The 20,433-nt window shown below is 63.3% G+C and overlaps 3 protein-coding genes across 8 annotated transcripts; 2 read left to right on the top strand and 1 right to left on the bottom strand.

Moving 5' to 3' along the window:
- The first annotated feature begins 513 nt into the window (after positions 1-513).
- GAA (alpha glucosidase) lies at positions 514-7,736 on the top strand. 2 transcript variants are annotated; one of them, XM_055696495.1, is made up of 19 exons: positions 514-904; positions 1,283-1,428; positions 1,786-1,951; positions 2,350-2,446; positions 2,529-2,648; positions 2,802-2,920; positions 3,059-3,190; positions 3,350-3,460; positions 3,637-3,750; positions 3,884-3,968; positions 4,092-4,209; positions 4,560-4,693; positions 4,812-4,963; positions 5,216-5,364; positions 5,473-5,614; positions 5,831-5,929; positions 6,111-6,275; positions 6,738-6,890; positions 7,355-7,736. In XM_055696495.1, exons 1-19 carry the CDS (start codon positions 530-532, stop codon positions 7,412-7,414), a joined length of 2,637 nt encoding a protein of 878 aa, XP_055552470.1. In that variant the 5' UTR covers positions 514-529; the 3' UTR covers positions 7,415-7,736. The 2 variants fall into 2 exon arrangements, with proteins under 2 accessions (XP_055552470.1, XP_055552478.1); XM_055696503.1 differs by lacking the exons at positions 5,216-5,364; positions 5,473-5,614.
- A 483-nt stretch (positions 7,737-8,219) lies between these two features.
- Positions 8,220-11,964, bottom strand: SGSH (N-sulfoglucosamine sulfohydrolase). 2 transcript variants are annotated; one of them, XM_055696546.1, is made up of 8 exons: positions 11,836-11,964; positions 11,423-11,583; positions 11,087-11,192; positions 10,390-10,540; positions 9,968-10,124; positions 9,653-9,734; positions 9,364-9,567; positions 8,220-9,021 (listed from the first exon to the last, which is right to left on the bottom strand). In XM_055696546.1, exons 1-8 carry the CDS (start codon positions 11,921-11,923, stop codon positions 8,462-8,464), a joined length of 1,509 nt encoding a protein of 502 aa, XP_055552521.1. In that variant the 5' UTR covers positions 11,924-11,964; the 3' UTR covers positions 8,220-8,461. The 2 variants fall into 2 exon arrangements, with proteins under 2 accessions (XP_055552521.1, XP_055552529.1); XM_055696554.1 differs by having other exon boundaries at positions 11,423-11,580; positions 11,836-11,958.
- Positions 11,922-20,240, top strand: SLC26A11 (solute carrier family 26 member 11). Of its 4 annotated transcripts, none has more exons than XM_055696524.1 (16): positions 11,922-12,383; positions 12,605-12,797; positions 12,987-13,072; positions 13,986-14,065; positions 14,893-15,035; positions 15,317-15,492; positions 15,647-15,719; positions 16,096-16,146; positions 16,494-16,554; positions 16,925-16,980; positions 17,087-17,227; positions 17,354-17,481; positions 17,908-18,007; positions 18,296-18,429; positions 18,778-18,850; positions 19,647-20,240. In XM_055696524.1, the coding sequence occupies exons 1-16, from the start codon at positions 11,922-11,924 to the stop codon at positions 19,739-19,741; spliced, it is 2,052 nt and encodes a 683-aa protein (XP_055552499.1). In that variant the 3' UTR covers positions 19,742-20,240. The 4 variants fall into 4 exon arrangements, with proteins under 4 accessions (XP_055552499.1, XP_055552491.1, XP_055552506.1 ...); XM_055696516.1 differs by having other exon boundaries at positions 18,293-18,429; XM_055696531.1 differs by lacking the exons at positions 14,893-15,035; positions 15,647-15,719 and having other exon boundaries at positions 18,293-18,429.
- Positions 20,241-20,433: the final 193 nt, after the last annotated feature.

Genomic DNA, 20,433 nt, shown 5'->3' with positions numbered 1-20,433 from the left:
TATTTTAACATATAAATTATATAGCTGTAATGGATATTAATAGATAAAAATCTATATATAATATATCCCACTATATGTTACATATACTATATCTATTATATACACAATATATATGTAAACACACTGTATATATAATACACTGTGTATATAAAAAACACTGTTATGCACTATATATATAAAACATACATGCTCTACACATACATATGAGACACACTCTCTATATACATGCTATATAACACAGACATGCACTATACATACATACATAACACACACACTACATATATATGTACAGGTACACGCACACGCTCCGGTACACGTGTGCACACCGGTACACGCGCACGCACCGGTCCGCAGCCCGTGTCCGCAGGTGACAGCGGGCCCGGCCCGGGGCGGGGGTGGCCGTGCCGGGGGCCGCGGCGGGGCGGGGGCGGCCCCGGGAAGGGGCGGGCGCTCGCTCGGGGCTGGGGCTGCCCCGCAGCCGGCGCCGTGACGTGGGCCGGGCCCGCGGCGCCTGCTGGGAGTCGGGGCCATGGCGGGGCCGCGGGCGGCTGCGCTGCTGGCGCTGCCGGCGCTGCTGGCGCTGCCGGTCCCCGCTGCGGCGGGAGGCCCCGCAGCCGCCGCCTGCGATGTGCCCCCGGACGGCCGCTTCGACTGCGGCCCCGAGCGGCTGCTGGCGCGGGAGGGCTGCGAGGCGCGGGGCTGCTGCTATGCGCCCGCCGGCCCCGGCCCGCCCTGGTGCTTCTTCCCCCGCGGGTACCGCAGCTACCGGGCGGAGAACCTGACGGTGACGGCGGGCGGCTACACGGCCCGGCTCCGCCGCGTCGTCGCCAGCTTCCTGCCGGGGGACGTGGGCAGCCTGCGGCTGGACGTGGGGCTGGAGACCCCCACCCGTCTGCGCATCACGGTGCGCCCCGGACCTGGACCCCGGTCCCGGTCCCCCCAGACCCGGTCCCCGCGGTTCCCCAGCTCCCTGGCCCCAGACCCCCAGACCCGGTGCCCTGGTCTTTCAGACTGGGACCGTCAGCTCCCCAGAACTGGCCCCCCAGGCCCCTGGACCCCCGGCCCCGTTCCCCCAGCCCTGGTTCCCCTGCTCTCTCAGAGCGGGGCCGCCAGCCCCCCAGCCCTGGCCCCCCAGTCCTCCAGACCCCCAGCCCTGGTTCCCCCCACCCCATTCCCTCTGGACCTGGTACCCCCCGGACCTGGGCCCCCAGCTCCCTGACCCGCCCACCCCCTCCCCCCCCACCAGCCTGCACCCAGCTGACCCCCCTCTCTGCCCCTGCAGCTGCGGGACCCGGCCAGGCCACGCTATGAGGTGCCCCTGGCCGCGCCGCGGGTGGGCGGCCGCGCTGCCACCACGCTCTACGGGGTGCAGGTCAACCAGGATCCCTTCGGCCTTGTCGTCTACCGGCAGCATGGCGGGCAGGTCCTGTGAGTGCCCATCGTGTCTTGAGCTGAGGGAAGGCTCCCCTTCCCTTCCCGAAGGGATTTGGTCTGGAAGCGGGACCTGGCACCAGCCCCAGCGGCGCCGGGGCTGGGAGCAGGGATGGCGCTGGGGATGCTGGTGACGGCAGCAGGTTGGCAGGCAGTGGCTGTGGGGGCTTTGCTTTGACCCCCTCTGCAGTTCAGTGGCTGAGAAGGGATGTGGGAATCCCAGCACTCGGCTGAAACTTGGTTTTGTTTCACATTTTGTTATCCATGTCCCTCCCCAGAGCTGGTGGTCCTCCAGCTTGGTGCCTCCCTCCTCCCCGGCTGCTGTTTGCCAGAGCCTCCCCTTCTCTCCATCAGGGTCAACACCACCGTCGCACCACTCTTCTTCGCAGACCAGTTTCTGCAGATCTCCACCTCCTTGCCCTCCCATTTCATTTCTGGGCTGGGGGAGCACCTGACGCCGCTGGTCCTTGACACGGCGTGGACCAGGGTCACCCTCTGGAATCGGGACATGGCGCCCACGGTAAGGAGCAGGGCTGAGGGAGAGGGAGATGGCTCATCTATGCTTGTGGGGGTGGCCCTGTGGCCTCTTAGATCTTGTCCGGGGCTGGGGAGGGGTGGCTGTGCCAGCTGAGTGCTGGGACCTGGCCTCAGCCCCAGGCAAACCTGTGGTCTATAGGTGACCTTCCCCAGGTCAGGCTTTGTACCCCCTGGGGCTCTGTGCTGCTTGGGAGCCGCTTGCCCCCGGGCAGTCCAGGGCTGTTGCTCAGGGCAGAGCTGTGTGGTGTGGGGGTGTTCGGGGCTGCGAGCCCTAGGTTTGCACCCCAAGCCGTGACGGTGCTCCTGGCTGGAGGCGGGGGGTGGGTGCTGCACTGGGTCTCTGGCAGAGTCTCGCTGGCACCATGTTGTGCTCTGCTGCAGGCCCAGGTCAACCTCTATGGCTCCCACCCTTTCTACCTGGGGATGGAGGACGGTGGTTTGGCCCACGGTGTCTTTCTGCTGAACAGCAATGCAATGGGTGAGTCCCACAAAGGTGCTGGGTGCAGGCTTGGCCCCCCTTCCCATCCTCAGCTTGTTCTTCCAGCGCTTTTGCTTCCCAGATGTGCTGCTGCAGCCCAGCCCGGCCCTGACCTGGCGCACGACAGGCGGGATCCTGGACTTCTATGTCTTCCTGGGCCCCGACCCCAAGAGCGTGGTGCGGCAGTACTTGGATGTTGTTGGTAGGGCTGAGGCACGGCTGCCCCCAGGATGGCTGTGCTGCCATGCTGCAAGTGGTGCAGCGAGGACGGTGTGGTGGGAGCGTGGCTGTGGGGGAGTGTGATGCTGGGCTGTCCTTGTGCCCCCCTGGCCAGCACCCACCCTCCTCCTTCCAGGGTTTCCCTTCATGCCCCCATATTGGGGCTTGGGCTTCCACCTCTGCCGCTGGGGCTACTCCTCCACCGACATCACCCGGCAGGTCGTGGACAACATGACGGCAGCCCGCTTTCCCCTGGTGGGTCTCGGCTGCTCCCTGGAGCCTCTGCCCAAAAGTGGTGATGGGGGGCGGATGGGGACCCCCCCTGGGGCGGGGGTCCTGCAGCAGGGTGCGGGGTCCCTGCTCCTCCCCAAGCACCGGTGCCACCACCCACAGGACGTGCAGTGGAATGACATGGATTACATGGATGCCAAGAGGGATTTCACCTTCAACAAGAAAAGCTTTAAGGACTACCCGGAGATGGTGCGGGACTTCCACCGTCGTGGGCTGAGGTACATCATGATCGTGGTGAGTGACACCCCTGGCGGTGCCGGGGCTCCCGCACAGGTGGGCTGGCACCAGGGTTTCTGGCTGCCCCCAAGGGGGGTGATGGAGCTTCCTCCGAGGAAGGCGGGGGAGGCCATTCCCTGCCCTCGCTGGTGAAGCCCCTGCTTTGTGTCCCACCAGGATCCTGGGATCAGCAGCTCGGGGCCTCCTGGCACCTACAAGCCCTACGACGAGGGACTGAAGCGAGGGGTGTTCATCCAAAATGCCACGGGGCAGCCCCTGATTGGGAAGGTGCATGTGGGGAGCAGCCCTGGTTCCCGTGGGAGGGGGCGTGAGCAGGGCTGTGGGAGCAGGACCCACAGACCTGGAGGGAAATGCTCAGGGCATGGCTGTGGTAGAAAGTGGGGTGACGTGTGGGGGCTGTGGGATACAGCAGGGCTTTGCCCATCACTGCCTCCCTCCCACAGGTCTGGCCGGGCCCGACGGCCTTCCCAGATTTTACCAACCCAGAGACTCACGAGTGGTGGCACGATATGGTGAAGGACTTCCACAACCAAGTGCCCTTCGATGGCATGTGGATTGTGAGTGGTCCTGGCGGAGCTGCCGGCTGCGGCTCCCCAGTTCCTGCCCTGCACCTCTACTGGGCCCGGGTGCAGCAGTGAGGGCGTCCCCTCCCCTCCCCTCCCCTCCCCTTCCCTTCCCTTCCCTCCCCAGGACATGAACGAGCCGTCAAACTTCGTGGAAGGCTCCCAGGATGGCTGCCCCAACAACAGCCTGGAGCAGCCACCCTACGTGCCAGGTACGGGGAGCGGGTACCAGCCCTGCCCAGGGGTGTGGGGAGCCCCAGGAGGAGCCCGGGGGATGCTCCGATCCCAGCCCAGCAGGCTCCAAGCTCTCCCCCACCACTGCCTCTCCCGTGCAGGCGTGTTCGGGGGACGCCTGCAAGCCGGCACCATCTGCGCATCCAGCCAGCAGTACCTGTCCTCCCACTACAACCTGCACAGCCTCTACGGGCTGACTGAGGCCATCGCCTCCCACGAGTAAGCCTGGGGCTCGTGCCGCAGCTCCTGCTGTTCCGGAGGAGTGCCAGAGCTGGGTGGCATGGGCACTTTGGGCATGGGGAAGGGCATTTGGTGGGTGGGCGAGGGTTTGGTTTGTAACACAGTGTGCTGCCTTGCTGCTGCCAGCCTGGTGCTGGAGCTGGTGCAGTGCGGCCGTGCTGGGTCCTGGGCGGGGGGCTCGTGTCCTGAGCACCCTCCCCATGTCACCTCCATGGGCAAGTTGGTGCGGGGCATCTCCCATGGCACGTGCCAGCTCCGCGCTGCTGCCAGGAGCTGCTGAGCTCCTTCCCCAGCCGAGTGGTGCTGAGCAGACCCCATCCTGCCCACAGTGCGCTGCTGAGGGTCAGGGGCAAGCGCCCCTTTGTCATCTCACGCTCGACATTTGCTGGGCATGGGCACTACGCAGGGCACTGGACAGGGGACGTCAGCAGCAACTGGGAGCAGCTCTACTACTCCATACCAGGTAGGCTGTGGGGCACTGGGGCTGGGTCTTGCCCACTTCCCCCAGGGCTCGGGGCTTCTCCGTGGGCTCCCCCTCCCCGGCATCCAGAGCCCCCATGCCCTCTGCACCGCCTTCACAGAGGTGCTGCTCTTCAACCTCTTTGGGGTGCCACTGGTGGGTGCTGACATCTGCGGCTTTGTGGGCAACACATCCGAGGAGCTGTGCGTGCGCTGGACCCAGCTGGGCGCCTTCTACCCCTTCATGAGGAATCACAATGACCATGGTACCCGGGTGAGCACCGGGAGCCCTCACGCTGCTGGGCAGGGGGCAGGGGGCGGCTGGGTGGACGGGGCAGGGGTGGGTGCTCTGAGGTCATGCGAGGGGCTGCCCTGCCTGCGTGGGAGGGTGGCTGGTGCAGCTGCAGGGCTGCGTGCCACCGGTGCTGGGCTCATGCTGGGGGGGAGTCCATCCCGCATCCCTGAGAGGTGCCCACCGTTCCTCCCTGCATGGTCTGAGCATCCCACTTCAGCCTCTCCCCTGCAGCCACAGGAGCCGTACACCTTCAGCCCGGCTGCCCAGGCTGCCATGAGGAACGCTCTCCGTCTCCGCTACTCCCTCCTGCCCTTCCTCTACACCCGCTTCCACCGGGCTCACTCTGCTGGGGAGACGGTGGCGCGGCCCCTCTTCCTCGAGTGAGTGCCAGCCCGGCCAGGGCCGATGGGTGCCGGTGCCTGCTGGGCGCAGCGGGAGGTGGACACAGGGTGTCCTGCCACTGCGCTGCCCTTCCCTTCCTTCCCCAGGTTCCCCAAGGACCCCAACACCTGGGCCGTGGACCGCCAGCTCATGTGGGGGGGGGGCCTGCTCATCACACCCGTGCTGGAGCCAGGAAAGACCAAAGTCAGCGGCTACTTCCCAGCGGGGACGTGGTACAGCCTCGCAGGGGTGTGTGCTCCCTGCTGCACCACGGGGTCTCAAGTGGCTGCACGAGGGCTTTGCTGCGGGGTCCCACATGTGTTCCCGTGCCCCCAGGGCTGTGTTCAGGGCTTGTGCCTCACCTGCCTTTGCTTGTGGCTGTTCGAAGGCCACAGCACTGGGCTGGCACCCCCTTGGGCATGCAGCACCCTGCACCTGTTCTTTCCTCTTTTTGATGTTATTTAGGACTCCACCATCCACAGCAAGGGGCAGTGGATCCTCCTGCCAGCTCCCCTGGACACCATTAATGTCCATGTCCGTGCAGGACACATCCTGCCCTTGCAGGTGAGTCCCCTCCGTGCTGCGGTGACACCACGGTGACCTGCCTGGTCAGCCCTTGCCAGCATGATGGCAGAGCATGGTCACGGGTGGACTGGGTGCTGCCAGACAAGGTGTGAGTGTCCAGCTGGGCTGGGGGAAAGCGGCTTTGGCAGTGCTCGGAGCTAAGCCTGATCCTGCGCCCCAGGAACCTGCATTCAGCACCACTGAGTCCCGCAAGAAAGGGATGGCCTTGGTCGTGGCACTGACCCTGGATGGCTTTGCCAGGGGAGACCTGTTCTGGGACGATGGGGAGAGCTGGCAGACCTTTGAGAGGGGGGACTACACTGAGATCCTCTTCCTGGCCACACACGTGAGTGATGGGGGCTGGCGGGGGGCATCCAGGCATGGGTGCTTGCTGCCATGCACAGGTCCTGGTGCCCCTGGGGCATGTGCGGTCATGGGCAGCACCATGCCCTGCTGCAGCCAAGCTGTGTTGTGCCAGAAGTGCCTGACTGAATGGCTGAAGCACTGTGTGCTGGTGGGGTCCCCTGTGGACTGTAACCCCTGAGGAGCCCCCTTAGGAGCGGGAGAGGCTGTGCCAGGGACCTGGCTGCTCTCTTCGTGCACCCGCAGTGCAAGAAGTGTGCAGCAGTGGATGCTTTCCAGCCCCATCCCTCTGATAAATGGCTTTGCCACTCTCCAGTGATGGCAGAGCACCCATATCCCTGGCCTTGGTGCTCTGCAGACGGGCAGCGCATGTCAAGAAGCCCTGGGTGCATGTCGGGTGGTGGGGCCCCGGGAGCGCAGGGTGACGGTTCCGCTGTCACCGCAGGGCACTGTGCTCAGCCAGCTCCTGCAGGCGAGTGCCCACCTCGATGGGGTCCTGCTGGAGGCTGTGACCGTGCTGGGCGTCACCAGCCCTCCCCGGCAAGTCCTGGCCAATGGTGTCCTCGTGAGCGACTTCTCCTACCGCAGCGACACTCAGGTGAGTGCTTGTTCCCCCGTGGGAGGGGGTGGCGGCAGGGGGGACCTGCTGGCTGGTGGCTGGGAAGGGACCCATGGCTCAGCTGAGGGGTTGGCAGGGTGTGGCTCCAGTACCTGCTTTATAGACACCAAAGAGCATCCAGGGCTGCCCAGCATGGGCTGGGTCACAGCTTGGGGGCTGGGGCAGGATTAGGCCATGCAAGAGGGCAAGGATGGGGAGATGGAGGATGGGAAGGATGCGTGGTGATGGGGCTGGAGCTCTGTGAGGAGCAGTGACACAGCTCAGCTCCTGGGACTGTCTACCCTGGTCACCCTTCCCGGGGGGCTCTGCGGGACCAGGGCCATGCTGGGCTGTGGCTCTGCACTGCACTCCAGTGGGGCAGGACACCCCTCTCAGCTCTGACACCCCCTGGGCTCCATCCTGGCTTGGTTCTCGCTGTGCTGACCCTTCCTTCTCCCCTTCAGGTGCTGAAAGTGCCTGTGTCGCTGCCGATGTGGGAGCAGTTTGTGATCACTTGGTTCTGAGCTGATGCTGGACCTGTGCCACTCGGCGGGGAGAGGCAGTGCTGCTCCCTTTGGCGCTGGGGCCGAATCCATCCCGTCTTTCGCAAACCTGGAGCTGCTGCCGCTCTTCCCACGGGATGCGGCTCCTGGGCTGTGGCTTCCCTTCTGGCTAACGTGAGTTAGCTGGAGATGTGTGCACTGGACTCGCATCGAGGGGGCTTGCACAACTCCTGGGGACAGGGAAACCCTCGTCTTCTTCAGAACAGGGTAAAAAAGACCTCAGTGCCTTGTGAGACAGCAAACCTATTAACATGCTGGACTGGTAGCCTGTGGAGGGACCGCAGGGAGTCTCCTGGCTGTGCTTTTGGGGAGGGGGATCCATGCAGGGCGCAAGGGAGCAGCGCTGTGAATGAAGTTGCTGTTTGCTGGGAGCAGCCCTAGGCCATGTCCGTGCCCCTTTCTGCCACTGCCTGTCCTGAGAGTGCTGCTGAGCCCTGGCCTAGCCCTCTCCCCCCGGCTGGGACCACCCCCCCCCCCCCACCCCCACCCCGGCTCTATCCCTGCCTGAGGGCCTCCAGCGGGATCCTCTCAGGCTTCACCCCATTTCCCAGAGCGGTGAGGGACCCCCAGCTGTTCCCGCAGCTCTGGCCAGGTTGCAGAGCCCCTTGGCCCATCCATCCTGCTGGCTCCAAGCCTGGGGACTGCTGCCTGCCGGGGGCCCCAGCCCTGGCCCCCACCACATGTCTGTGGTTGAGCTGTGGCACCAGGAGCTGCAGCAGCACCGGGAGCTGGCAGGGATGTGCTCAGCCCCAGGTAAAAACAGACCTTTCCTCCTGAGGCTTTATTGAGGAGCAGCCTGGCCCTATGGCTCCTCTGGCCAAAAATAAAGGCATGAGGATCCCTGAGTGCTCCAGGGCCAAGCGGTGTTTGTGGTACAGAGAGCAGAGCCTCGGGGTGTCACCCAGGGATTTGGGACCAGCCCAGCCAGGATCTTGCCCCCACCCCCTCGTGCCCCAGGGCAGCGTGCAGCTGGCCCATGGCAGGGGGGCTACCGGGCAGAGGTGATGTTCACAGCTCGTTGTGCAGCGGCCGGCACTGGGGGCTCAGTTTCTTTTCCAGGACGGCATCGGGGGCGCACACCCAGGGGTCGCTTGTGTCCCACTGCCACTTCAAGAGCTGCGCACGAAGCAGCTGGAAGATGGCGGCATAGCGGGGGTCGGGGGCCAGGTTCTGGCTCTCGGAGGGGTCCTGGCTGCAGTCGAAGAGCTCCCAACGGTCTCTGTAGTAGTACTGGTGCAGGGTCTTGTTCCAGTGGGTTGGCTGCCCGGCCCTGCTGCGGTTGAGCAGGTCTTGGAAGGTGGGCGAGACGTAGAAGTCCTGATCGATGGGAAAGGGCATCTTGTAGTTGAGGTTGTGAATGAGGTGGAACTGTTGGTGCTGGATGGCTCGCATGGGGTAGTACATGGTCACCTCGTGGTGGCTCTGGCTGCTGAAGGTGGTGGCCCAGGGCTGCTCCGACTCCAGCGCTGGCAGCAGAGACTTTCCAGTAAGCTGCACCCGCTTCGTGCCAAAGATGCTGTAAGAAGGGTAGGGGATGGAGAACCAGTCCAGAATGGTTGGCGTCAGATCTGGAGGGGAGGAGAAGGATGAGATGAAGGGCTGGGGCCCATGGGAGGGAGCTCAACCCTGGAGAGGGGCAGAAAGGTCTCTGGGGTCTGCTGCCACATGGGCTGCGGGTGGTCCTGGGACAAGCTGCAGAGCTGAGCCCTGGGATGACATTGCTGCAGGGGACCCTACTGTTCTGTCGTCCCTCCTCTCCTTTCCCAGGCTGGCCGTGCCAGTGCCGAGGGCTGCAGGCTGTCCCCTGGGACAGGACCCTGCGTTTCGGTGTGGGGAGGGTGGGTGCCAGCTCACACCCCCCGGTACAGCTCTGCATGTCTCTGTTCCCTGCCGGGGCCACAGGCTCTTACCCAGGAGGGTGGCAAAGGCCTGGCTGACCTGCCCCCAGCGCTTGGTGTGCTCAGGGGAGGAGATCAGCAGGGGCTCGGCGGTGCCCGACCGGTAGAGGTTGGTCCTGCCGCTGGGGAAGGGGATGCCATTGTCGGAGGTGTAGATCACCAGTGTGCTGTTGTGGAAGCCAGCACGGCGCAGCTCCTCCAGGACCAACCCGATCCCTGTGGATGGAGGGGCAGAGCTGAGGCGCAGGACATGAGGGACCGCAGCGCTCACCAGCACAAGCCTGGTCCCCGCAGGTCCTACCTTGGTCCATGCGCCCGATGGTTGTGTACTGGGCTGCCAGGTCCGCCCGGGCCGCCGGCGTGTCTGGAACAAAGTGAGGGACCTGAACGGAGAAAGGAAAAGTGGCATGTGGCTGCCACGGGGAAGGAGGTCATGGGTACACCGTGGTGGCCTTCGCCAGCTCTTGCTCACAGTGCTGATGGCAGTGACCAAGGCGGGGGCCAGCCCGCAGCTGCCCTGGCTCCGTCGGAGGCTGCTGTCACATGCAGCCCCCATATGGCCCTGCGCAGCCCCATATAGTCCCATATAGCCCCGTGTGGCCCCACAGGCTCCCACCTGCACTTGCTCTGGGCGGTAAAGCTGTGGCTTCCAGTCGGGGATCCAGCCCATGCCAGTCTCTCCATTGCCGAATTTCTCACAGAAGGCTCCGTATTGGGGCTGGGAGTGCCCACAGCGATGGGGGTCATGGAAGGCAACGTAGAGGAAGAAGGGCCTAGAGATGGAAGGGTGGAGGTGGTGTAGCAAAGGGCTGCCCACACTCCCCCAGACCTTTCCTGGGCTGGGCCGGGGTGAGTTGGGGTGGGCAGGAGGACTCCCACCTAATCTGGGCTTCTGGATATGGGGTGACCCAGACACAAGGTGTCCCTTCCTACTTGTGACTCACTGGGACATGGAAACACATCTTCAGTGAAGCCCATTTCCATCTCCTCTCCTGTGCCCCCTCACAGCCTTCCCCAGGGATGTAGGGTCCATCTCACCTCCCATCCTGGCTCTGCAGGAACTGCCGGACGAGCGCTTTGATTCGAGTGATGTTTCTCCCAACCTGCAAGACTGAACTGTTCTCCTCTGTGTAGGCGAAGTCAAAGGGGTAGACAGTCTCGGGCCCAACGTGCTTCTTCCCAATTATCCCTGCAAGAATGCAGACACGCGGTGTGCCGCGAGCAGTGGGGCGCAGGGGCAGGACACTGGCTGCTGCTCTCCACCCTGGGAGCTGATGCAGCTCATCTGCTCCAGCACGGGCTGCGCTCAGCAAACACTGGTGAGAGTGGAAGATGCTGCTGGCCTCTCCAGTCATTTCTGCTGGTTGCAGAGGCACTTCCACATCTGGCCAGAAGATGGGACCCACCCGGGGACCACGCTGCCTCAGGTTGTGGGTAAGCGCTAGAGCAGCTGAGCGGCCTGGGTGGAAGTCTGGGTCAGGCATGAGCCTTGTGTGGACCTGGGAACCAGGAAGGGGCAGGATGAGGAACAGAAGTGAAAGTGAGGTGTAAGGAGGAAGGCAGAGGTGCAGCGGTGGGAGGAAGCAAAGTGAAACCCAGGTGTCAGCACAGAGCACGAGTGCAGTTGCTGCTCTCCAGCTCACAGGCACGTTGGCCGAAAAGCTCTCTCACCTGATGGGGTTCGGTGCACAGAGGGGGGGTTCCCTGCCCGTGTCACCCGCCCTGGGCTCCCTACCTGTCCGGACACGTGCTTGGCTGAGCAGCTGGGGCAGGCTCCGCACGCTGTTGAAGGAGTTGAAGTGGTGCATGTCCTGGTGCAGCCCGTACATCCCGTTCTGGTGCTGCAGGTGGAGGGAGACATCCCAGCTGGACACTGCCTGCCAGCCTGGCCCCAAAACAAGTCCAGCCACGCAGGTGCGTGCATGGGAAGGGGGTCCCAGGGGGCTGGGAAGAGGGTGGGTGAGGGGCATGGGAGGATAGCCAAGTCCTGTGACTGTGCCGTAAGAATGGTCGTCCCCAGTCACCCCCGTGGACTGGCAGCCCCCACCCCGATGCATGGGGGTGCCCCTACCTGGGGTAGGCCGGTCAGGATGCTGGCGCGGCTGGGCGAGCAGCTGCTGACGGAAGTGAAGGCGTTCTGGAAGACCACGCTGCGTCGGGCCAGTGCGTCCAGGTTGGGTGTCCGGATGGCCGAATTGTTGTAGGCACCGCTCTCAAAGCCACCGTCATCTGCTGCAGCGGGGCGGGGGGATGCAGGGTGAGCCCTCGGCCTCACCCTCGGGGTGTCCCTAACCATGCCAGGGCGCAAAGCTCTGGGGACGCCAGTGACACGGGGCGCATGCCTGGGCTGAGGGCAGGTGCTGCAGTGACCGTCCCAGCAGAAGGGATGCACTGGGACCGCCGGGGCCGCCCCCGGGCCGCCCCGAGCCCCGGGCAGGGTCCCGAGTCCCCGGGGGTCTCCACCGGGCCGGCGGCCGCACTCACCCAAGAAAAGCAGCACGTTGCGGGCCGGGGCCGGGGCCCCGCCGATCCGGAGCGCGGCCACCAGCAGCGCCAGCGCCCAGGGCCGCATGGCACCGGCAGGGCACCGGCAGCGGCGGCGTTGGCTCCGGCCGGGCGGCGGCGGGACTCGGCGGCTCCGCCTCTGCCCCGGTCACGTGAGGCGGCCCCGGCGGCTCAGATCCGGCCCGGGCGGAGCCACCGGCCCCGCGGCTGGGAACGGGCTGGCCGCGGTGCTTCCCGGCCCCGCACCCGCTTCTCCGCGGCCCCCGGGCCCCCTCCGCCCCCGGGAGCTCCGCGCACCGTCGGGGAGCGCGGGTGCCGCGGCCCCGGCCATGCCGGTGCCCGGTGGCGGGCAGCGCGGGGGGAGCCGTCGGTGGCCGGGGGTGCGGGCGTGGCTGCCGGTGCTGCGCTGGCTGCCGCGCTATTCCCCGGCCTGGCTGCAGCTCGACGCGATGGCCGGCCTGAGCGTCGGGCTCGCCGCCGTGCCGCAGGCGCTGGCCTACGCCGAGGTGGCCGGGCTGCCTCCGCAGGTGGGTGGCAGCGCCCCGCGGCCGTGGGGGCCCGGGGACATGCCTGCCGGCGGGGGGGCGGCCGTCGGCCGCGGGCTGGTGCTGTGCGGTCGCCCTTTTCCTGGGGTGGGAAGCCAGAGACGCCGTGTGTTCGCCAGGGGCTGGCTGCGGGCTCTGGAGGGACCCGAGGGCGTCTGGCAGCTCCCGGCACCGAGCCTTGTGCTCCTTTTGTCCCCGTGCAGTACGGCCTCTATTCTTCCTTCATGGGCTGCTTTGTCTACTGCTTCCTGGGCACCGCCAAGGACGTGACGCTGGGTCCCACTGCCATCATGTCGCTGCTTGTCTCCTCATACGCGTTCCACGAGCCTGCCTATGCCATCCTGCTCGCCTTCCTCTCCGGCTGCATCCAGCTAGCCATGGGGTTCCTGCGCCTTGGTGAGATGCTCTTGCTGTGCAGGGTGATATTTTTAGAATATTGCTGTTCATCCTGGTGTTGTTCGCCCCCTCCCCTGTCGAGACACTGGGGTTGCCCAGCTAGCGCTTGTGACAGCTCTGTGTGTGTGCAAACACCCTGTGCTCCCCGTTGGGGCCAGCAGCATGCTTACTGCCACCTGTCCCGTGCAGGTTTCCTTCTGGACTTCGTCTCCTGCCCGGTCATTAAAGGGTTTACGTCAGCTGCTTCTGTCACCATTAGTTTCAACCAGATCAAGGTAGGATCTGCTGGTCTCCTCTGGCTGCCTCCCCTGCTCTCTCCTGGAGCCGGCCGTGCTGCAGAGCTGGGATGTTTAGAACAGGGCTGGGCGACACGATCGGTGCAAGAGGAAGGAGCCCTAAAGGGGCCATGAGTCCCCCCTGCCAGTGGTTCTGGTGGGTCCCTGAGTCCTCTGCTCTGAGCAGACCAAGCCGAACACACCCTCAGCCTGTGACCAACTGGTGGCACTCAGGACACCAGTAAAACCAGGGCATTTGATTTGGTCACTTGCAGGAGGTGCTGGGTGATTCTGTGGGCAGGGCACAGCGGGTTTGTGGCGATGGAAGGTCTGGTAGGTTTGCAGCTCTGCCAGTCCATCGCTGGCCTCTCGGAAGGCCCTCTGGCTCCTCTGGAGCTGCAGCAGTTCCTTTGTGGTTAACCAAAATCAGACACTCGCGAGATGGTGTCAGCTCTGTGAGGAACCAGTGGGCCAGTGTTGGGTAATGGCTGTGGTTACAGCAGGGGCCACTGCGAAGGTGCTGGGCGCTCACTGCTGCACCCAGAACAGTGCAGGGGGACGGCGAGGGGCTGCATGGGCTGGGGTGAGGGTCCCACGCTGAGCCCTCTCTCCAGAGCTATGCTGTCATGTGTGCGAGATGGGGTGCGGGCACCTCAGGGCCTGGGAATGGAAAAAAGAAATCAGAGCATCTCTGAGCCCTGCCTGCACGGAGATGTGCAGGGAAAGGGCTGTCCTGGAGCACGTGCAGGAGCACGGGGTGGTTGCTGAGGAGCATTCCCACCAGCAGCGCTGGCACCATGCATGTGCCAGGGCCCTGAGCAGGGCTGAGCTCCGGTGCTCCTGGCAGCCCCTCCATGGCACCTGGCAGCTGAGGTCGTGCTGGGCTTTCACCAGTCTTTGTCTTCCTGCACAGAACATCCTGGGGCTGCAGGGGATCCCTCGGCAGTTTTTCCTGCAGGTGTATGAGATACTGCGGAGGATCGGGGAGACCAGGTCAGCACCATCCCTGCGCCTGCCCTGCTCCCTACCCCTGCAGCTGCGGGGTTTCAGGCTCTGCTGCTTTGCTCCCCATCTCCTTGGTTGCACCTTGGACCGATTTCTTGTCTCTACCCAGCACTGTGACACAAGTGCTTGTTCTCAAGTCATTTCCTTTTGAGCGGGAAATTTGAAGATGCGGGAGCACGTGGGCTCCCAAGCTGCTAAAGGGGAAGGACGGGGCACGCTTGTCCTGTTTTCTGCTTCCATTTAGATACCTGAGGATTTTGCCAGCCCAAAGGCACATCCTTGGGACTGTCCATGTTGAAGTCCTCCTTATGTTTTTGACAGTCCAAGAGGGAGCTTGGGCGTCCCCGTGCTATCTGCCCTCTCCCATTAGCTGCACCCGTGGCTTGGGGTCTATGCTGCAGCCTGGGTTTCGCACACAGCACAGTGACACACAGTGTCAGCTTCATCACAGCTGACAGAAGATGTCCCTGCCTAGCTGTGAGTGGCAGCAGTAGGAGGAGGAGGAGGCAGATTGTGCCACACAGATCCTGCCTGTTGCAGGGGTCCTTCTTCCCTGTTTATGAAGAGCCCACAAACCCATTAGTGTTGTACCGCTGACTGGGGGACACCCCCTCCTCCTTCTGCTGACCCCCCAGGGAGGTGATGCTTTTTGCTGGTGGTACACAGAGGTGCCAGCAGCATCCCTGCGAGCTATGCGCCTCTCTGCAAAGCCACAGCACATGCCCAGGCACATGCTTTTGCTCCCGCAGAGCTCTGGGTTAGTTCTCCCTGTGCTCTGCAGCATGTCTGGGTTGGCATTGATGGGCCTGTTGCAGGGCTGGGGACGCTGTCCTGGGGCTGGCCTGCCTGGCTGCACTGGCAGGGCTCCAGGTGATGAAGAGCCACCTGCCCCGAGTTGCCCATGTGGAGCCGCTGGCTGCCAGGGTTAGCTACCTGATCGTCTGGACCTCCACCACGGGTGCGTTGGCAGTCCCCTGCCCTCTCTCCTCCTGCGGCCGTCCTTCCTGAGCTCTCCTCTCTTCAGGGCAGGGAAGAGTCAGCCTGAAACTGGTAAAGCCCAGGTCGGCAGGAGCTGAGACCTGGAGGTGGATCGGGGAGGACAGAGTCCTAGGGATGGTCCTGCTGCTGTGCATGTCCTTTCCCAAGGCTTAGCTCAGCAGCCTGGGTACCTACCTCCTGCTGTCCCTGCTGCTGCCCTGGGCTCCAGGCAGGTTTTCACAGTTGCTGTTTCCACTGCAGCACGCAATGCCCTTGTAGTCCTGTTTGCTGGCCTGGTTGCTTACTCCTTCCAGATGATGGGCTTCCAGCCACTCACGCTCACCAGCAGCATCCCCCAGGGCCTCCCTGCCTTCCGGCTGCCACCCTTCTCCGTGGCTGCACCCAATGGCACTGTCCCCTTCTGGAGCATGGTGGAGGTGGGTGCAGGCTGGCTGGCAGAGGCTGCGCTCCCTGCGGGCTGCTGTCTCCCTACCCCTGCGTTTTCCAGCTCCCCACGCAGCAGGAGGGGGCTTTGCTGCAGGGTGACCCTCGTTCCTCGGTGGCAGCGCTGACTGTGTCCTTCCCTCCCAGGACATGGGGGTCGGGCTGGCTGTGGTCCCGCTCATGGGCCTGCTGGAGACTGTTGCGATTGCCAAGGCTTTTGGTACGGCTGTGCCAGGCTCCCGCGAGGGGTCTCTGCAGGGTGTTTGAGGTGCTGGGAAGGGTGCTGTTCCCACAGGGGCAGCAGGAAGGACTGGGTGCTGTGCCAAGCCCAGTTCATAGCATGGGCTGGCAGGAGGGGTCCTGCAGTGTGCTGCTGACCCCCTCCCCTGGCCAGGCAGCTTCCCCATGCATGACTGGGGAGTGGGCTTGGGGGTGCCTTTGTTGTGCACAGCCACAGGAGCTGAGCATTGTCTCGGGGTGTTCCTGCACCTGGGGGGTGCTGGGATGGGGCCCACAGCTGTCCCAGGCACTGCTCCATGCACGTGGCGGGTTGTGCCTATGGGAAGCTCGGGGTGATGCCACTCATCTCCTTTCAGCCTCGCAGAACGGTTACAGGATTGACCCCAACCAGGAGCTGCTGGCTATGGGTAAGAGGCTGCTCGGAGCAGGAGGGCAGGGCGTGAGGATGCGACCCAAGAGCTGCCATGTGTCCCACAGCTCCTGAGCTACCAGAGATCCCCATCTTAGCAGTCCTACCTCTATCTGAAATTTTATCTTTCTTGTCTTGCATGCTGCCCCTACCCTGAGCCTTTCTCACAGCTTAGCAATTTCCAGAGCAGCCTGCACCCAGTTCACCGGGCTGAATGGGCTCTGATCTGTCCCTGGGTACCAGTTCGGGGATGGAGGAGGTGATGACAGGGGCACAGACCTCATGGCTCTGGGCAGTGCCTGCCATAGCTGCTGCATCCGCAGCCCCTCTCCTTCCCCACTGCAGGCTTCGCCAACGTCCTGGGCTCCTTCGTCTCAGCGTATCCCATCACGGGCAGCTTTGGCCGGTGGGTAGCAGGAGGGGGAGCAGGGCCTGCAGGATGCTCACTGAGGCTGTGTGCTGAGGGGCCTGTGTGAGATCTTGGGTGGAAGGCTGTGTGGACGCCGGTGGGTCCCTGAGCTCGTGTCCTGGTCTGTAGCTGCCCACCTTGGCTGCCAGGCTATGCATGTGTCCCGCAGCAACCTTCCCTCCCATCTCATGTGTTCTGTGGTCCTGCTGCAGGCTGGGAACTGGAGGCTTGCATGTATTTCTCCCCAGTGGGGTTCGACAGAGTGGGTAGTTTTCCTGGGTGGGGTCTCTGGGCAGCAGGTGGGGGCAGCTGCTGGTCCCGGCCAGCCCCAGCACAGCCTGGGACAGCATGTTGCTTTGCATTTCAGGACAGCGGTGAACGCGCAATCGGGTGTCTGCACCCCTGCAGGAGGGCTCATCACAGGTAGAGTCCCCGACCCTGCCATGGGCTGCTCTGCAGGACCCCATGCCACCCCGGGCACCCTGGGCGTTGGGAGCCCCGTGGCTCAGGTGCTCGCTGTCTTCTGCAGGTGCCCTGGTCCTGCTCTCGCTGGCGTACCTCACCTCGCTCTTCTACTACATCCCCAAAGCAGCGCTGGCTGCCGTCATCATCTCGGCTGTGGTCCCCATGTTTGATGCTGGGATCTTCAGGACGCTATGGCGGGTTAAGAGTGAGGGCTCGAGCAGGGGGCTGTTGATCCCCTGGTGCAGCCTCTGCCTGCAGAGCAGGCGCTGTCCTGGAGGGTCCTGTGGCCCAAGAACAAGGCACAGCTGAGCCTGGGTTGTCTCTCTTGCAGGGCTGGACCTCGTGCCCCTCTGCGTGACGTTCCTGCTCTGCTTCTGGGAGGTCCAGTACGGCATTGTGGCTGGGGTGTTGGTCTCAGGGGTTCTCCTGCTTTACTCCATTGCCAGGCCCCCAGTAAAGGTGGGCTTCACACCTTCCCTTGGGTGCAGCAGGGCCAGCTGGGCTCACCAAGGGAACAGGGAGCTGGGAGAGGGCTCCCTGAGGGGCAGCAGGGTGTTGGGGTACAGAATGCTTCTGTCCTGCTCCTGCCCTCTTCCTTGTCCCCAGCCCACTGTTGGTGCAGCCCCGGGACCCCTCTCAAAGAGTACAAGGAAAGGGGCATTGCAGGAGCTGGGAGCAGGAGAGGGAGGCGTTGCTGTCCCTGTTCCTGTAGATGCTGGGGTGTGCAGGAGCAGGGGTTCCCTGAGGCATGGGAGGTCGTGTGTGTCCCCCTCCAGCCAGGAGGATGGTGCTTTGCTTTGTCACATGGGTGGTTGTCCCCACCTGGGGAAGGTCACAGCCCTGAGCTCCCCGTGACCTGTCCCTCTGCACCCGGATCTCACGCAGGTGTCAAAGGGGGATGTGCTCCTCGTGCAGCCAGGGAGCAGCCTGCACTTCCCAGCCATGGAGTGCCTCAGGGATGCTGTGTGCAGCCATGCTCTGGCAGGTACGGCGCTCCCTGGCCCGCCAGCTTGTCCTGGGGACCTGGCTGTAACCCAGTGCCCACGTGGATCGCTTCTGGCAGGGGTGGCAGGCACTGTCCAGCCCTGCAGGCTGCGGGTGCAAGCAGCGACAGCACAGCTTCCCTGTGTTGGGGACCAGCCCCTGGCTGCTGCTGCTCTCCCGAGGCTGTCTCACCCCTTCCAGCCATGGCTCTGGCTCTAAGGGCTGTGTCCCCTGGGCTGGTCATTTCTGGACTTGCCAGGGGCGTGATTGTATGCTCTTCTTCCAGCAGCATCTCTACCACGCTCTGTCATCCTGGACTGTTGCCATGTCAGCAGCATCGATTACACCGTGGTGGTGGGGCTGGCAGAGCTGCTGCAGGAGCTGCGCAAGCATGGCCTCTCGCTGGCCTTCTGCAGCCTGCAGGTACGTGGGATGCAGCCTTGGCTGGCCCCATGCTGGGTCCTGCCGCTTCTCCCCACACCCAGAGTCAGCCCCACTCCCCAGGGCAGGGTCTGTGCTGATGGGCTCAGCCCAGCTGCCTTCCCACCTGCCGTGAGGATGCTGCTGCCTCTCTTCTTGGAGCAGCGTCATCACCTCAAGTGCCTTCATCTCAAAGAGGTGGAGGCTGCCGCGTCTGAGCCCAGCTGCGGAATGTGGGGCGGTGGGGAAGGACTGCATCCTCTGCCCTGGGCTGGCTGGCTGGTCACAGCCCTGGAGAGGTGGGAAGCAGCCAGCAGCAGGCTCCCCCAGCCCGGGTTTCTCTGCCCTCAGGACCCTGTTCTCCAAGTCCTGCTGTCTGCAGACTTAGAAGGATTCCAGCATTTCCTCAGCCGGGAGGAGGCAGGTGAGGCTCTGGGTGCTCTCCTTGGGCTGGGGTCCCCTAGGCTGCTGCTGAGCGGGGCTCTGGAAGACAAACCTGGGAAATCTGACCTTTGTCAAGCCCCAGAGCTGTAGTGTGGGGGGCTACAGGGGCCTGGCTCCTGGGATGGTGAGCAGGAGCTCCTCCTGAGAACAGGGTCACCCTGGCCTTGGGGATTCATGGTGAGCTGTTGTGGTTTAACCTGGCAGGCAGCTGAACACCCCACAGCCGTTTGCTCACTCCCCCCCCCAGTGGGATAGGGGAGAGAATCAGAAAAAAGGTAAAACTCATGGGTTGAGATAAAGGCAGTTTAATAGGACAGGAAAGGAAAGGAAAATTATAATAATGATAAAAGAATATACAAAACAAGTGGTGCACAATGCAACTGCTCACCACCCACTGACCGGTGCCCAGCCAGTCCCCAAGCAGCAGGCCACCACCCCCGGCCACCCTCCCTTGCTTTTTTGTTCAGCGTGACATCATACGGTAGGGAAATATCCCTTTGGCCACTTTGGGTCAGCTGTCCTGGCTGTGTCCCCTCCCAGCTTCTTGTGCCCCCCAGCCTCCTCGCTGGCAGGGCAGCGTGAGAAGCTGAAAAGTCCTTGACTTGTCATAAACAGCAACAACTAGAACATCAGTGTGTTATCAACATTATTCTCATCTTAAATCCAAAACACAGCACTGTACCAGCTACTGGGAAGAAAAATAACTATCCCAGCCAAAACCAGGACATGGGCCTTGGCTTAACTCTCTGTCCTGTTTCTCTCCCTTCCTGGCTCAGAGAGATGCAGAGGAGCGGAGCCGGGGGATGGCGGGGCAGCCCCCTACACCAGCACCAGCGAGAGCTCATTGCTGCCCACGGGGCTCATCCAGTGAGTCAAGGAACCCCCTGGAACCTCCTCAGGGACACTGTTGCCTTGCCATCTCCTTGCTACTGATTGTGCCAGGGCTGTACATCCTGTGTCACACAGAGCAGCAGCTGTGACATCCAACCTGCATCCTCCACTGGAGCTGCCTGCACCTGCCCTGCCTCCTGGCAGCTGGGTGGGATGCCTGTCGGGGGACTGTCCCCATGTCACATGCAGGGGAGGGCAGAGCAGCACCAGTGCAACCCCACACAGGCTGCATGGGCGGCACGAGGAGAGGGAGTGCTGCTGGAGACACTGGGACCAGGGGTCCGGCTGGTCCCTCACCAGCTCCTCAGCCCCGCCAGAGCTCTGGCTCCTTGCTGGTTCTCTAGACCAAAGACAGGTGGAAGGGATTAGTGGGGCAAAGCCATTCCCCATCATGGTCACTGGGAAAAAGCCATCCCTCCTGCAGGCTTTCCCCATCCTCAAAACTGCTGTCTTTTAAAAATCAGCTATTTTAATTCTGAGACTTTCCTTATTCTGCTTATTCTGCATACCGAACTGTGATGCAGAGCATACTCTTGTCAAAGCAAGTTTTTGTATGCTGGCGCTGCCCTCCAAGCCCATGGGCATGCTGCAGCTCTCGGCCTCGGGGTACTGGGTTGTGAAAGACATCAGTGGTTTTATTGATCCTCGTGGTTTGTGGGGTGTTCTGCCAGA

This window comes from Falco cherrug, chromosome 1 (genome assembly GCF_023634085.1).
Source record: "Falco cherrug isolate bFalChe1 chromosome 1, bFalChe1.pri, whole genome shotgun sequence".
NCBI lineage: Eukaryota > Metazoa > Chordata > Aves > Falconiformes > Falconidae > Falco > Falco cherrug.
The sequence above is the reverse complement of the archived record's forward strand: the minus strand, read 5'-3'. Positions and strand labels throughout refer to the sequence as shown.